This window comes from Podarcis cretensis (genome assembly GCF_951804945.1).
Source record: "Podarcis cretensis genome assembly, chromosome: Z".
NCBI classification, from domain to species: domain Eukaryota; kingdom Metazoa; phylum Chordata; class Lepidosauria; order Squamata; family Lacertidae; genus Podarcis; species Podarcis cretensis.
This window is the reverse complement of record NC_137184.1, coordinates 23711270-23725358: the sequence shown is the minus strand read 5'-3', so window position 1 is coordinate 23725358 and position 14089 is coordinate 23711270. Positions and strand designations below refer to the sequence as shown.

The 14089-nt window shown below is 46.6% G+C and overlaps 2 protein-coding genes and 1 long non-coding RNA gene across 3 annotated transcripts in view; 2 read left to right on the top strand and 1 right to left on the bottom strand.

Annotated features, from left to right (window-relative positions):
- Nucleotides 1–14089, bottom strand: part of LOC307207675 (uncharacterized protein C8orf48) — a 391608-nt gene that overhangs the window by 195984 nt on the left and 181535 nt on the right. The gene's annotated exons all lie outside the window — the stretch shown is intronic.
- LOC307207741 overlaps nt 1–14089 on the top strand; it is a 281967-nt gene that overhangs the window by 151069 nt on the left and 116809 nt on the right. The window lies entirely within an intron of this gene.
- Nucleotides 10227–11707, top strand: LOC307207781 (uncharacterized protein; the record flags this gene model as incomplete). Its single annotated transcript, XM_079961843.1, has 2 exons — nt 10227–10600; nt 11295–11707. The coding sequence occupies exons 1-2, from the start codon at nt 10264–10266 to the stop codon at nt 11705–11707; spliced, it is 750 nt and encodes a 249-aa protein (XP_079817969.1). The 5' UTR covers nt 10227–10263.

Sequence of the window (14089 nt, the reverse complement as noted above, 5' to 3'; positions counted from 1 at the left end):
TGTCCTAAAAGCCTGTTTCAGTCCATATAGCCCCTTCTGAAGCTTACATACTAAACAGGCATCACTGGGTTTAACAAAACTCTTGGGCTGTTCCATGTAGATCTCCTCCTCTTAGATCTCCTCATGCAAAAATGCGGTCTTAATGTCAATGTGCCTCACTTCCATTTGCTTTGAAATTGCTGTGCTTAAAGTGTTCTGATAGTTGTGTATCTGACTACAGGAGCAAAGGTTTCCTCACAGTCTTCTCTATGCTTTTGCAAATAACCATTCGTGACAACACTTGCTTTGAAGCATTGAACTTCCCTTCTACACCTTGTTTTACTTAAAAAACCCATTTTCTGCTTATCACCCTCTTTCCAGGAAGTCAGTCAGTAAGGATCCAGATTTTTCTCTGGTGCACTGCATCTATTTCTTCCTGCTCAGCATCCTTTGATGGCTAAGCTTCGGTGGCTGGCATCTGCTCTCTCTCTTCCCAGGTAGAAGGCTCTAGGGATTGTGCAGATCTTGCGGTCTAGGAGAATCTTGGTAGCTGCCCAGATAAATTTGTGAACATCATTCAGCTCCTCCATGATAATATGATAGCAACAAGCACAGATAACAATGGATCTCAAAGTGAACCATTCATGGTGGGATCAGATGTTAAACAGGGTTGTGTTATCACCAATACTCTATTCATTATTTTCATTGCCATGATCCTACACTTTGTCAAAGGGAAACTCCCCACTGGAGTAGAAATCATATATCAAACAGATGGAAAGCTCTTTAATCTGAGCAGGCAGAAAGCAAAGAGTAAGGTTACCTTAACTTCTGCCATAGAGCTTAAGTATGCTGATGACAACGTAGTATGTGCATGCTCAGAGGATGACCTCCAAACCATCCCAAATATCTTTGCAGAAGCTTACAAAAAGCTTGGCCTATCGCTCTACATGCAAAAAACCAAAGTGCTGCACCAAAAAGTACAAAATAACTCCTCTGCAGCACCACAAATCCTACTCAGTGGTTTAACGTTGGAAAATGTTGATCAGTTCTCCTACTCGGGCAGTTATCTTTCCACAAGGGCCAACATTGATGCCGAAATCCAGCATCGCCTGAGCTCTGCACATGCAGCTTTCTCCCGATTGAAGTGCAGAGTGTTTGAGGACCGGGACATTCGCAGGGGAACCAAAATGCTTGTTTACAAAGCTATTGTACTGTACTACCAAACTTATTGTATGCTTGTGAAACATGGACCACTTATAAATGCCATCTCCAGCTCCTCGAAAGATTCCATCAACAGTGTCTCCGAAAATTTTTACTCATAACTTGGGAAGACAGGCGAACTAATACCAGTGTACTGGAAGAAGCAAAGATCACCAAAAGAGGTTTAAAGACTGTCTCAAGGCCCATCTTTAAAAATGTAGTATAAACAGCAACAATTGGGAAACACTTGCCTGCGAGTGCTCCAATTGGAGAACAGCCTTTACCAAAGGTGTCATGGGCTTTGAAGACACGCAAACACAGGACACAAGGGAGAATCATGCTAAGAGGAAGGCACGCTTGGCAAATCCACACCATGATCAACTCTCACCCAGAAACCAATGCCCCCACTGTGGAAGGACATGTGGAACCAGAATTGGCCTCCACAGTCACTTACGGACTCATTGTTAAAACCGTGTTTATGGAAGACAATCTTACTCGGCTACGAGTGATCACAGGAGAAGAGGAAGAGGAGGAGGAGGAGGAGGAGGAGGAAGCAGCTAGGAGCCTGACCCTCTGCTTCTACTTCCTCTTCATGGCTCCATCTGGATGCTGTGACAATAGGAAACAGATCTGGACTGACATACAGTGGTACCTTGGTTTATGAACTTAATCCATTCTGGAAGTCCGTTCTTAAACCAAAACCATTCTTAGACCGAGACGTGCTTTCCCTAATGAGGCCTCCCACCACCAGTGCCCTTCCACTGTTTGTATTCTGTTTTTAGACCAAGGTAAAGGTCTCAAACCGGGACACTATTTCCAGTTTTGCAGAGTTTGTAAACCAAATCATTCTTAAACCAGACTGTTCTTAAACCGAGTTACCACTGTACAGCATACCTGTTTTGGGAAGCACCCAAGAGCTTGGGATTCTTCCTCTGGTTGCTCAGAAAGATCTATTGCAGTTCCTCTCTTAACAGCTTTGCACCATTCATCAAAATGAACTACATGTCTTACTTACACTGATCTCTCCCATCTTTAAGTCTAAAATTCTGTATCCTTTGCCTCCAGAAGCATATCCGACCACGATTCCTAGTTCTGCTCTGGAGTCTGGTTTTTGCCTATGCATGCCAAAGTTCAAAAGGTGAGTGTTATGGGAATGTTGTGGGTAGCAGGAGAGGATATATTTATTAATATTATCCTTCCTAACTCATGCTAGCAAGTTTCTTCATATAGCAGAGTGCATTCCCCTATTACACAACAGGAGGCTGGTTGCAGACCCATTAGAATCTCTTAAATTCTATTATTCCTGGTAAGATCCCTTGAATCCCTCCTAATAGAATAAAGACACAACAGTCTTACTCATAAGTAACGAAAAGAAGTTTATTCATGATTAGCACAGTGTGATCCCTGAAGACAGGCTTAAGGCTTGAGGTTACAAATAAGTACAAATATCTCCCATATGGGAGATAACCCAGGGACTGCTGGCTGAGAGCCAGCAGTGTAGTCCAGGTGAAGCAGGAAACAGGCAGGATAAAAAAGAAATAGGGGAATAAGGGAGGTGGCTCCGTGACTTGGCCTTTTACCAGGTCTGGAAAGGTCATGCCCACCTACTTAGTCACATGCAAAAGAAGGATGCTCCAGCCAGGTGTAACAGGAAGTTCAACTGGCTGGACCAACATCCCCTGCATGTCCACTCTAGCAAAACAGGTAATGTTGTACTTAACTGCACCAGTGGGTTACATCCCACAAGTGTATAGCTCCCTTAGTAGGCAGTATGTTTTGGAGGTACACTGCAGTGGATACTGTGTCTCCCCACATATGTTTGGGGAGATTTGTATCATTTACCATGCAGAGAAAAACTTTCTATCTGCAGCTGAGTTCTGTTGCAGAGTGTAGGGTGCACTCCTCAGCTGTGTAATGCCTTCCTCTTCCAAGAGGTTTCTCATGTGGTGTGAAGTGTACTCACCACCATCATTGCTCATGAAAATTTTGGGTTTCCTCTGGAACTTGTTGTTCACCATGGTGAGGTATTTTCTGAACACCTCCATGGTTTCACATCTCTCCTTAAGAATATGTGCAACATTTTATCTTGAGAAAGCATCTAAGAAAATTAGATGGTGTTTAATTTTGTATTGTGAGGGAACATTCAGTGGAAAACATATATTAGTGTGTGAACAACATCAAGTACTCTGGTACTTTGCTCTGTGCATGGAGGAAAAGAAGGTTTTACAATTTCCCAGTACAGTAATGTAGTTCACACACTTTTTGGTGATGGAAGCATCCTGAGTTACCTTTACTCTTCTTTCAAGTTCCTTGTGCAGTACTGTATAGCCATAATGGCTTTGATGTCTCAGTGGCCAAGTTTTCTGTGACAAAGTTCCACATTTGTGTCACCCTTCTGGAGGGATTGGGCCACACATTCACTCTCGGCTTCCGAAAAATCAGTCTTATATACACCATTAGTTAGAGGTGCTTCTTCTGCATAAAATCCCCATCTCAAATTGGTCTAGAGAAAACCAAGCCAACCATGCTTGTTCTCAGACAACAGAACGAAGAGGAACTCTCATCCTGAAGTGCAAATGGGAGGAAGTTGTAAGTGGGTTGCAAGTTAAGACTGTGTCCGGCTAAACTTCAAAGGACAAAGAAATCAGCATACAGGTCAAAGGTGCAGGAATAGCCTAGGAACCTGGAGGTCTATTATAACCCAATGTAAACCCCTTACTGAAAGTTGAGTTTCACCTAAACTTTCAACAGAAATGGCATAGAATCATAGAATTAGAAGGGAACCCAATGGCCATCTAGTCCAACCCCCTGCAATGTAGGAATTTTTTTGCCCAACATGGGGCTTGAACCCATCAGTGGCAGAGCTAGCACCCAGAGCGGCACACATGCCGTGCAGTTGGGAGCAGGGCAAGTTGCCGGGGGGGGGGGGGCGATCAGTGTGGTAATTGGCGCCAAGGAAGGCAACAGATGCAGTGATCAGTGCCCATTGGGGGCAATGGGCACAGCGATTGGTCCCAGGGGGGCGACCAGCGCAGCAATTGGTGTCCAGGGGGGCGATCGGCATGGTGATCGGTACCCAGGGGGGCAGCACAGCAATACGTCCGGGGGGAGGTTGTCACACCCTCAGGGATGACACCCAGGACAGGCCGCCCCCATCGCCCCCTCTTCCTATGCCCCTGGAACCCATGATCCTGAGATTAAGAGACAGTGAGGCTAACCAAGGTTGATAGTGATCAAATGCAGAGCCCCACACTTTAGCTTCCTTTCAAGTGGGAGGCAAGGGCTGCAGAAAGTGGCAGTAATGTGCTCAACACTTGAAAGCAACATGGCCTAATGAGGGAGGGGGCCATCCAGGAAATGTAAGCATAGATGAGAACTGTCATAGAGAGAACTGTAGAGTTGGAAGAAAAGCCCAATGGTTATCTCATCCAACCCCCTGCAATGCAGGAATCACAGCTGAATAACCTCTCACAACTGGGCACCTAACCTCTGTTTATAATTGCCAAATATTTGAATGGTCCTACTGGTGGTGCTGTGGGTTAAACCACAGAGCCTAGGACTTGCCAATCAGAAGGTCAGTGGTTCAAATCCCTGCAACGGGGTGAGCTCCCATTGCTCGGTCCCTGCTCCTGCCAACCTAGCAGTTTGAAAGCACGTCAAAGTGCAAGTAGATAAATAGGTACCGCTCCGGCGGGAAGGTAAACGACGTTTCCGTGCGCTGCTCTGGTTCGCCACAAGCAGCTTAGTCATGCTGGCCACATGACCCGGAAGCTGTACGCTGCCTCCCTTGGCCAATAAAGCGAGATGAGCACCGCAACCCCAGAGTCGGTCACAACTGGACGTAATGGTCAGGGGTCCCTTTACCTTTACCTTTACCTACCCAGTACCCACATGTGGAGGTATGTGCCTGTGGATGTGCACCCTATCCAGCATTTTGGTAAGGTTCCTGGGCGTATTAGCGCTAGTTTTCTTGGTGTTAGGTACCAGCTATAGGTGATGTTCAGAGTGAGTTCTTTTCTTTTTGTTGATATGGATTTAAAGGGGAGTTTAGACCACATTCTGGTCCATTGAGTGGGGTTAATCTCATAGCCTATGTCATCTTCCCATTATTTTTTGATTGTGTCTAGGGAGTTTGTCCCCTTCATGGATCACTGCCTTGTCGTGGTGAAGGGGCTTGAATAACTCAGAGAAGCTATGAGCTATGCCATGCAGGGCCACCCAAGATGAACAGGTCATAGTGGAGAGTTTTGACCAAACATGATCCACCTGGAGCAGAAACCGGCAAGCCACTCCAGTATCCCTGCCAAGAAAACTCCATGGACAAAGACAACAGGCATATAAAAGTTATGACGCTGGAAGATGAGCCCCTCAGGTCAGAAGGCGTCCAACATGCTACTGAGGAAGAGCGGAGGACAAGTACAAGTAGATTCAGAGCTGATGAAGCAGCTGGGCCAAAGCCGAAAGGACGCTCAGTTGCGGATATGCCTGGAAGCGAAAGGAAAGTCCAATGCTGTAAAGAAAAATATTGCATAGGAACCTGGAATGTAAGAACCATGAACCTTGGTAAGTTGGATGTGGTAAATATTGACATCCTGGGCATCAGTGAACTAAAATGGACGGGAATGGGCGAATTCAGTTATGACCATCATATCTACTACTGTGGGCAAGAATCCCGTAAAAGAAATGGAGTGGCCCTCATAGTCAACAAAAGAGTGGCAAAAGCTGTACTGGGATGCAATCTCAAAAATGATAGAATGATCTTGATACGAATCCAAGGCAGACCTTTTAACATCACAGTAATCCAAGTTTATGCACCAACCACTGGTGCTGAAGAAACTGAAATTGACCAATTCTATGAAGACTTACAACACCTTATAGAAATGACACCAAAGAAGGATGTTCTTCCCATTATAGGGGATTGGACTGCTAAAGTAGGGAGTCAAGAGATAAAAGGAACAACTGGCAAGTTTGGCCTTGGAATTCAAAACGAAGCAGGGCAAAGGCTAATAGAGTTCTGCCAAGAGAACAAGCTGGTCATCACTAACACTTTTCCAACAAGAGACGACTCTACACATGGACATCACCAGATGGGCAGCATCGAAATAAGATTGATTATATTCTCTGCAGCCAAAGATGGAGAAGCTCTATACACTCAGCAAAAACAAGACCTGGAGCTGACTATGGCTCAGATCATCAGCTTCTTATAGCAAAATTCAAGTTTAAACTGAAGAAAGTAGGAAAAACCACTGGGCCGGTAAGATACAATCTAAGTCAAATCCCTTATGAATATACAGTGGAAGTGAGGAACAGGTTTAAGGATTTAGATTTGGTGGACAGAGTGCCTGAAGAACTATGGATGGAGGCTCGTAACATTATACAGGAGGCAGCAACTAAAACCATCCCAATGAAAAGGAAATGCAAGAAAGCAAAGTGGCTGTCCAACGAGGCCTTACAAATAGCGGAGGAGAGGAGGCAAGCAAAATGCGAAGGAGACAGTGAAAGCTACAGGAAATTGAATGCAGGTTTCCAAAAAATAGCAAGGAGAGACAATAGCAAGGCCTTCTTAAATGAGCAATGCAAAGAAATAGAGGAACACAATAGAATGGGAAAAACCAGAGATCTGTTCAAGAAAATTGGAGATATGAAAGGAACATTTTGTACAAAGATTACCATAATAAAAGACAAAAGTGGAAAGGACCTAACAAAAGCAGAAGACATCAAGAAGAGGTGGCAAGAATACACAGAGGAATTATACCAGAAAGAAATTGATGTCTCGTATACCCCAGGTAGTGTGGTTGCTGACCTTGAGCCAGACATCCTGGAGAGTGAAGTCAAATGGGCCTTAGAAAGCACTACTAATAACAAGGCCAGTGGAAGTGATGATATTCCAGCTGAACTATTTAAAATTTAAAATGATGATGCTGTCAAGGTGCTACACTCAATATGCCAGCAAATTTGGAAAACTCAGCAGTGGCCAGAGGATTGGAGAAGATCAGTCTACATCCCAATCCCAAAGAAGGACAGTGCCAAAGAATGCTCCAACTACTGCACAATAGCACTCATTTCACACGCTAGCAAGGTTATGCTTAAAATTCTACAAGGCAGGCTTAAGCAGTATGTGTACCGAGAACTCCCAGAAGTGCAAGCTGGATTTTGAAGGGGCAGAGGAACCAGAGACCAAATTGCAAACATGCACTGGATTATGGAGAAAGCTAAAGAGTTCCAGAAAGACATCTATTTCTGCTTCATTGACTATGCAAAAGCCTTTGACTGTGTCAACCACAGCAAACTATGGCAAGTTCTCAAAGAAATGGGAGTGCCTGATCACCTCATCTGTCTCCTGAGAAATCTCTATGTGGAACAAGAAGCTACAGTTAGAACTGGATATGGAACAATTGATTGGTTCAAAATTGGGAAAGGATACGGCAAGGCTGTATATTGTCTCCCTGGTTATTTAACTTATATGCAGAATTCATCATGCGAAAGGCTGGGCTGGATGAATCCCAAGCCAGAATTAAGATTGCCGGAAGAAATATCAACAGCCTCAGATATGCAGATGACACAACCTTGATGGCAGAAAGTGAGGAGGAATTAAAGAACCTTTTAATGAGGGTGAAAGAGGAGAGCGCAAAATATGGTTTGAAGCTCAACATCAAAAAAACGAAGATCATGGCCACTGGTCCGATCACCTCCTGGCAAATAGAAGGGGAAGAAATGGAGGCAGTGAGAGATTTTACTTTTTTGGGTTCCATGATCACTGCAGATGGTGACAGCAGTCACGAAATTAAAAGACGCCTGCTCCTTGGGAGAAAGGCAATGGCAAACCTAGACAGCATCTTAAAAAGCAGAGACATCACCTTGCCAACAAAGGTCCGTATAGTTAAAGCCATGGTTTTCCCAGTAGTGATGTATGGAAGTGAGAGCTGGACCATCAAGAAGGCTGATCGCCGAAGAATTGATGCTTTTGAATTATGGTGCTGGAGGAGACTCTTGAGAGTCCCATGGACTGCAAGAAGATCAAACCTATCCATTCTTAAGGAAATCAGCCCTGAGTGCTCACTGGAAGGACAGATCCTGAAGCTGAGGCTCCAATACTTTGGCCACCTCATGAGAAGGGAAGACTCCCTGGAAAAGACCCTGATGTTGGGAAAGATTAAGGGCACAAGGAGAAGGGGACGACAGAGGACGAGATGGCTGGACAGTGTTCTTGAAGCTACCAGCATGAGTTTGACCAAACTGCGGGAGGCAGTGGAAGACAGGAGTGCCTGACGTGCTCTGGTCCATGGGGTCACGAAGAGTCGGACACGACTAAACGACTAAACAACAACAACAACAACAACAAGGGAGTTTGTGGGATTTTGTAGTAGTATTTTGTATACTGCAGATACCATCCCTTTACCATGTCCCTTTATTGTTAGGAGGAGGTTTTCAAAGGTTGTCAGTGGCCGAGTTGCTGCTGATTTTACTACTGGATTGCTTAAGAGGGCATGTAATTGGTGATGTGTTAACCAGGACATTTGGGTGTCCTCTAGTCTGTCTTGTATTTCTTGTGTTGACAAAGGTTTGTTATTTTATAGAAGTCTATTAGACGATATAAGCCTTTGGTTTCCCAGATTTTTATCTGGAGGTTTTGTGCTGTGTGATGGAATAATAGATAGTACGCCAGGGGAGTTAGTGGGGATGGGGTTGGGGATAGTTTGCCTATTTCTGTTTTCCATGCTTTGAGCATGGTCTGTGTGTACCTGTTAAGTGTTGTGGGAATTTTCCTCAGTTTGTTTGGGAGGAGTGGGTATGCTGTAGTGCAGGTATTTTCAATTGTGTCCCTCTCTAGGTGTATCCATTGTTTTGTCTCATCTTCTAGTATGTACTTGATTATATGGTGTATTTGGTTGGCACTGTAATATGCTTCTATGTTGGGGATTCCCCATCCTCCCTCTGAGGTGGGGAGGTGCAGGTATTTGGGGCTTATTCTTGGTTTTTTCTGTGAGAAGATAAAAGAGTGTAGGTTAGTTTTGGGAGGGTGATCATTTTGATCATGGCTATTTTGCCTGAGAGAGTGAAATTCATGTCATTCCACCTCTTTAGGTCTTTGTTTATTTGTTGCCACAGGGGCTTGTAGTTGTGCAGGTATAATTTATTGAGGTTTCTAGTTATTTGTACCCCTAGGTATCTGAACTTGGTATGGCAAAGTTTTATCTTGGTGACATTAGTGAGTTCTTTTTGGGTGTGAGGAGGGGTGTTGAAACACATAGCTTCTGACTTTGCGCAAGGTAGGTTAAATTGACTGCCTCAAGGTTATGGGACAGCATTCTGACCATGGCACCACATTGCCCCTTAAGAAGCGCCTCTGAACAACAGAGACTTATGAGTGGTCCAGGCTTGGAGCGGCAGAGCCAGCTGTTTTTCTAAAGCGTGATGCGTCTAGACGGAGCTTTTCTTGCGAGTATATATCTTCAAGCTCCGTTTGTTTGTAACTCAAACATGGATTTTGGCTAATAGCGCCTTAGAGACCAACCAAGTTTGTTCTGTTACTCCTGAGTAAGCTTGGGTAGACTCCTGGGGATAGCTCCCCCCCCCCCGAACCGGGAAGGAGACAAATTTCAGTCCGCTTCTGGAGCTTCTGGCGCCCACTTGCCACGGGAAGAGCGTTTCGATGCCTCTAAACCCCACCAGCTCTCCATACTAGAGCACCTGCATCCAAGGCGCAAGGTCCCTGGTTCAATTCCCGGGCAGGGTCAGGAATGATCCACCCACCACCCCCCTTTGAAAGCCCAGAGAAGAGTTGCCGTATAGCGGAGAGGACACCTAGGGAGACAGACCAAGGGTCTGGCTTCCAATGTAAGCTGGCTTTCTGCTCAGAGCGCTCGTGCAGCCAGAATCGGGGCCGCCCCAGCGGATACAGCGCCTATGCAGCCTTTAAGAGAGGATGTTTGATAACGGGACATTGTCTCTGACTGGCTGCGCTTGAGTGGGACGGACCTGTCCGTGTGGGGGGCGGGTTAGACTAGCCAGGCAGACTTCGTTCGCTTGCTGGAGAGAGTCGGTCAGTTCTTCGAGGTGAGCCCAGCTGACAGTTGCGCCGCCATGAAGTGTTCTCTGCTCTTCGCTCTTCTGCTGCTGCTGTTGCTGCGCCTTCTGCCTTGTGGCGAGACCCAGAGCACGCCCCCTGCTCCCACCGAAGACCCCTTGATGCTGAACGAGACCAATGGATCGATGTGCGCTCAGTGGCTGTACGGGTCCGAGCCGCCAGTGGTGGAAGCTTTCCAGTGCGCGGGGCAACCCGACGGCGCCGAAGTCAAGTTCTGCTGCGGGACCTGCGATCAGATGCGCAATTGCTCCTTCGAAGAGCTCGCCAAGGGCTCCCCAGCGCGCCCCACCGACGGCGGACCACACCAGTGCCCTACTTCGCCTCCAGTGACCCGTAAGGCGACCACCTCCCTTTCTATCTCTTAGTACCTTGGGTGAACACTACCTGCGCGCTGCCCCTAATTCTGCATGCGAACCTGCCGTCCTCTCTCTTTTAGACGTAGGTTCCCCGCTCCCCAGCTGGTTCCCATTTCCTTCTATTTCTGTCCGTCCCGCTCTTGAACTTGCGGTGATGCGCAGAAGACTCTGGGTTGCCGCCGTCGGACTAGCTTGCTGACAAGCATGCAAGTAGCTCCGAAAGTGTTTGGCAAGATTTGTACAGGGGGTGGGGAGTGGGCAACTTTCCCGAAAAAGTCCGAAGTGTCCTGCTTTCTAGGCTGCTCCCGTATAGGAACGTTTGTCCCAGGGAGTCTTCTCATATGAGTGTAGTAAGACTTCGGTTACTATGAAACACTTTCCTTTCCTTGAGAATATTAGGATATTTATCTTGGTACCTAAAGAAGGAGGGGAAGGTAGTTCCTGTACTCAGTATGCGGTGGGCTTTATTTCTTGGCGTATTGACTCCTGAAGAATGGCTTCAGTCTGAGATACTTTACCTTAGGATGATAGCCATATCCGCGCTCCTCCTAGTTTTGGAATTCAAAATCCCCTGCTCCATTTCTGGGGAGTCCAGTTTGTCCCGTTGAGCCGAACTCTCGAGCAAATGGGTAGCAGAACAAGCACTGATCAATATCTTTCTTTTGTTTCAGAGTGGGAGAGGGTGACTTTGTTTACCGGAGGAGTTGCTGCTAGCGTGGTATTCTACTTGGCTGTTTACCGTACTTACAAGATATTCTGGCGTAGAAAGAGATCCACCCGCGAAGCACAGGAAGGGATCGAGCTAGAGGTCACCCCTTCTGAAAGATCCCATGACTCCTCCGATCGCTCCAGCACATTGGCTGCACCGTCGCCTGCTGGTGCAGAGGGTCTTCAGAGTGTCCGTGGCGCTCCTGCTGCTGCATCTGGCAGCCCACCGAGTGCGCAGCCCCAAGCTAGGGGCTCTGAGAATGTGACCATCATGTGGTATCCAACAGGATTTGTCCCACTCCGAATTGGCCCTCCTTCTGCCTTACAGACAAACCAGGGCGGCAAAAAAACCCCGGCTAGGTCAGAGAAGAAGTAGGAGACCCTCCTCTAATTTAAGGGGTTAGGCTCCCCTGCTAAAGCTGATCACCCACAGCATGCTTTTTAGAATCAGGGAAATTAGCTGATCCTATGAGGAGGATGTCTTGCAATCTATTAACTAGAATGTCACATACTATTATTCAATACTATCAGTCACTGCTTTGTTGTAATAAAGTGTCATGTGCTTAAAGTATGCATTGAATGTGCACTGAAAAGCTTGTTGTGGCTCAGCATGTTGCATCACTGTGTTTGACTTTTCCTATTGGAGGCTTATTACCTGCTCTATATTGGCACAAGCCGGGGGTATGTCTTATGGGAGGGTATTTTTTTCTTTTGCCATATAATAGTCTCTGAGGTTTCCTTAATCTTTCATTGTACAACCATTTCTGTGTATGACTCCTGCAGAGGCAAATCAGGAAAGCCTGGACGGGTCCTGAATCATTTGCTTCTTGAATGCATAGAATCATGTTTGTATCATTTGTCAATGTATCTACCAAATCATCAATAAAAATGGTTTTTTGCAACCTGGTCTCTTCAATTCTAATTTTCCATCTTCTGACTAAATTCTATTGCAGCTGGGATTTGATATGATGTGGCGCAGCAGTTTAACTGCCTCCATTAGATCTCTAGCCTTGATTAGCTCTTGAAGATGCAATTCTATTTGCTTTCTATTATGTTTATATTTTACCCTTCCTCCAAGGAGCCAGTAGGCGAGACAGTAAATGTCCAGATGTGGCCCAAGGAGTGCCATGGAGAAGGAGGGATTTGCACTCCCCATCCCTAGCCCAACACTCTCACTACTACCCTATACTTGATTAAGGACCCTAAACCAGCGGTTCTCAACCTGTGGGTCCCCAGGTGTTGTTGGACTACAACTCCCATCATCCCTAAGCTCTGGCCTTGCTAGCTAGGGATGATGGGAGTTGTAGTTCATCATCATCTGGGGACCCACAGGTTGAGAAAGACTGCCCTAAACAATCACAGGTCACCCTGGTGATTGTCTCAGGCAAAGATTGTAGGCTGGGCTTGTGGAACTGGTGGGAGGGTTTTGGGTGCTCTCTCTCTCTGCTCCCTTCTTGCCCTTCACAAATAACCCAGAGCTGCATTTTAAATAAAAGCACACCTTCTACTCACATAAAAACACCGGGCAGGCCCCACAAATAACCCAGAGATGCATTTTAAATAAAAGGACACATTCTACTCATGTAAAAACATGCTGAGCCAGGTGGTGGAACTGGTGGAACTGGTGGGAGGGTTTTGGGTGCTCTGATCCTTAATGTTCCTGTTTCTCTCTCTCTCTGCTCCCTCCTTGCCCTCCAGAGGTGGGGCCTTAGGATACTGAGAGGCAGTTCACCCCACTTTTCAGGAAGCAAAATGTTTTAAACCTCCCCTCCCTCTTCCACAATTCTGATGGAAGTACCCCCCCCCCAAGCTTCAGTCATCATGGGAATCATGGGGAGGGAAGATTCAACCAGCCAGCAGGGAAGAAGAGGTTGGGGGAGGGGGAGGAAGTGGGGGAAGAAGAGTGTGAAGCATCTCTGATTCTACCCTCTGCTGAGAGATTACTCCAAGAGAATCCAGCTGTTGATGGGAGAAAGGTGGCCCACTCCTCTTCTCCTGCCACACTTTATTCAAGTCTATAGCGCTGTGTGTTGGCAGGGCACAAGCACAGCATGGGAGCATTCCAAACTCAGCCAGGGGAGCATCATGACTTAACAGAGAAGCACATCCAAATTGCTCTGCCAGTCTGGAGCCCAAGTCAGGCCAGGTACCATCATATGATGGCTTCACCCATGAAGCAATTTGCCCCTCTGGCCCCTCCTCGCTTCCCTTCTGCTGCTTTTTCTGCTGGCATGAGCAGCAGGACTACAAATCCAGTGGTGGCCCTGCCATTTCCTCAAGCTCTGAAGCTCCCTTGGGATTGCAGTGTGGAGAAGTGACACAGGCCACATGCTTAGCCTCTGGAGTGATGTCAGAGAAGTGAATGCATCCTTCCATCAATATGACGGCATTTCTAACATCAAACAACTTCAAACCGGGGAAGTAAGGTTGGGCAAAGCATTATAGAGGTATAGCTTGCGTATAATTCTGAAGAACTGTAAAAGAAGCAGCAATGTGGCCCGCCCTTTTTTTAGTGGAAGTGAGAGCATTTCATGCCAGCTGGGGTGAAAGGCAGGGGTCAGACCACTTGCCAGTGGTGGACTGGGCCCAAAATGGCCGTGGCATGGATCAGATGGACATCACACCTTTTCCTTCGCTGCCCCCTTTCCCCTGCTGGGGAGCCCTTCTTCAGCTCCCCTCCCCCATCACCTCTGGTTCTGACTGACCCAACTGCTCATCTGATTACTGGAAGGGAAGGTTATGGGCTGCGTAAGAAGAG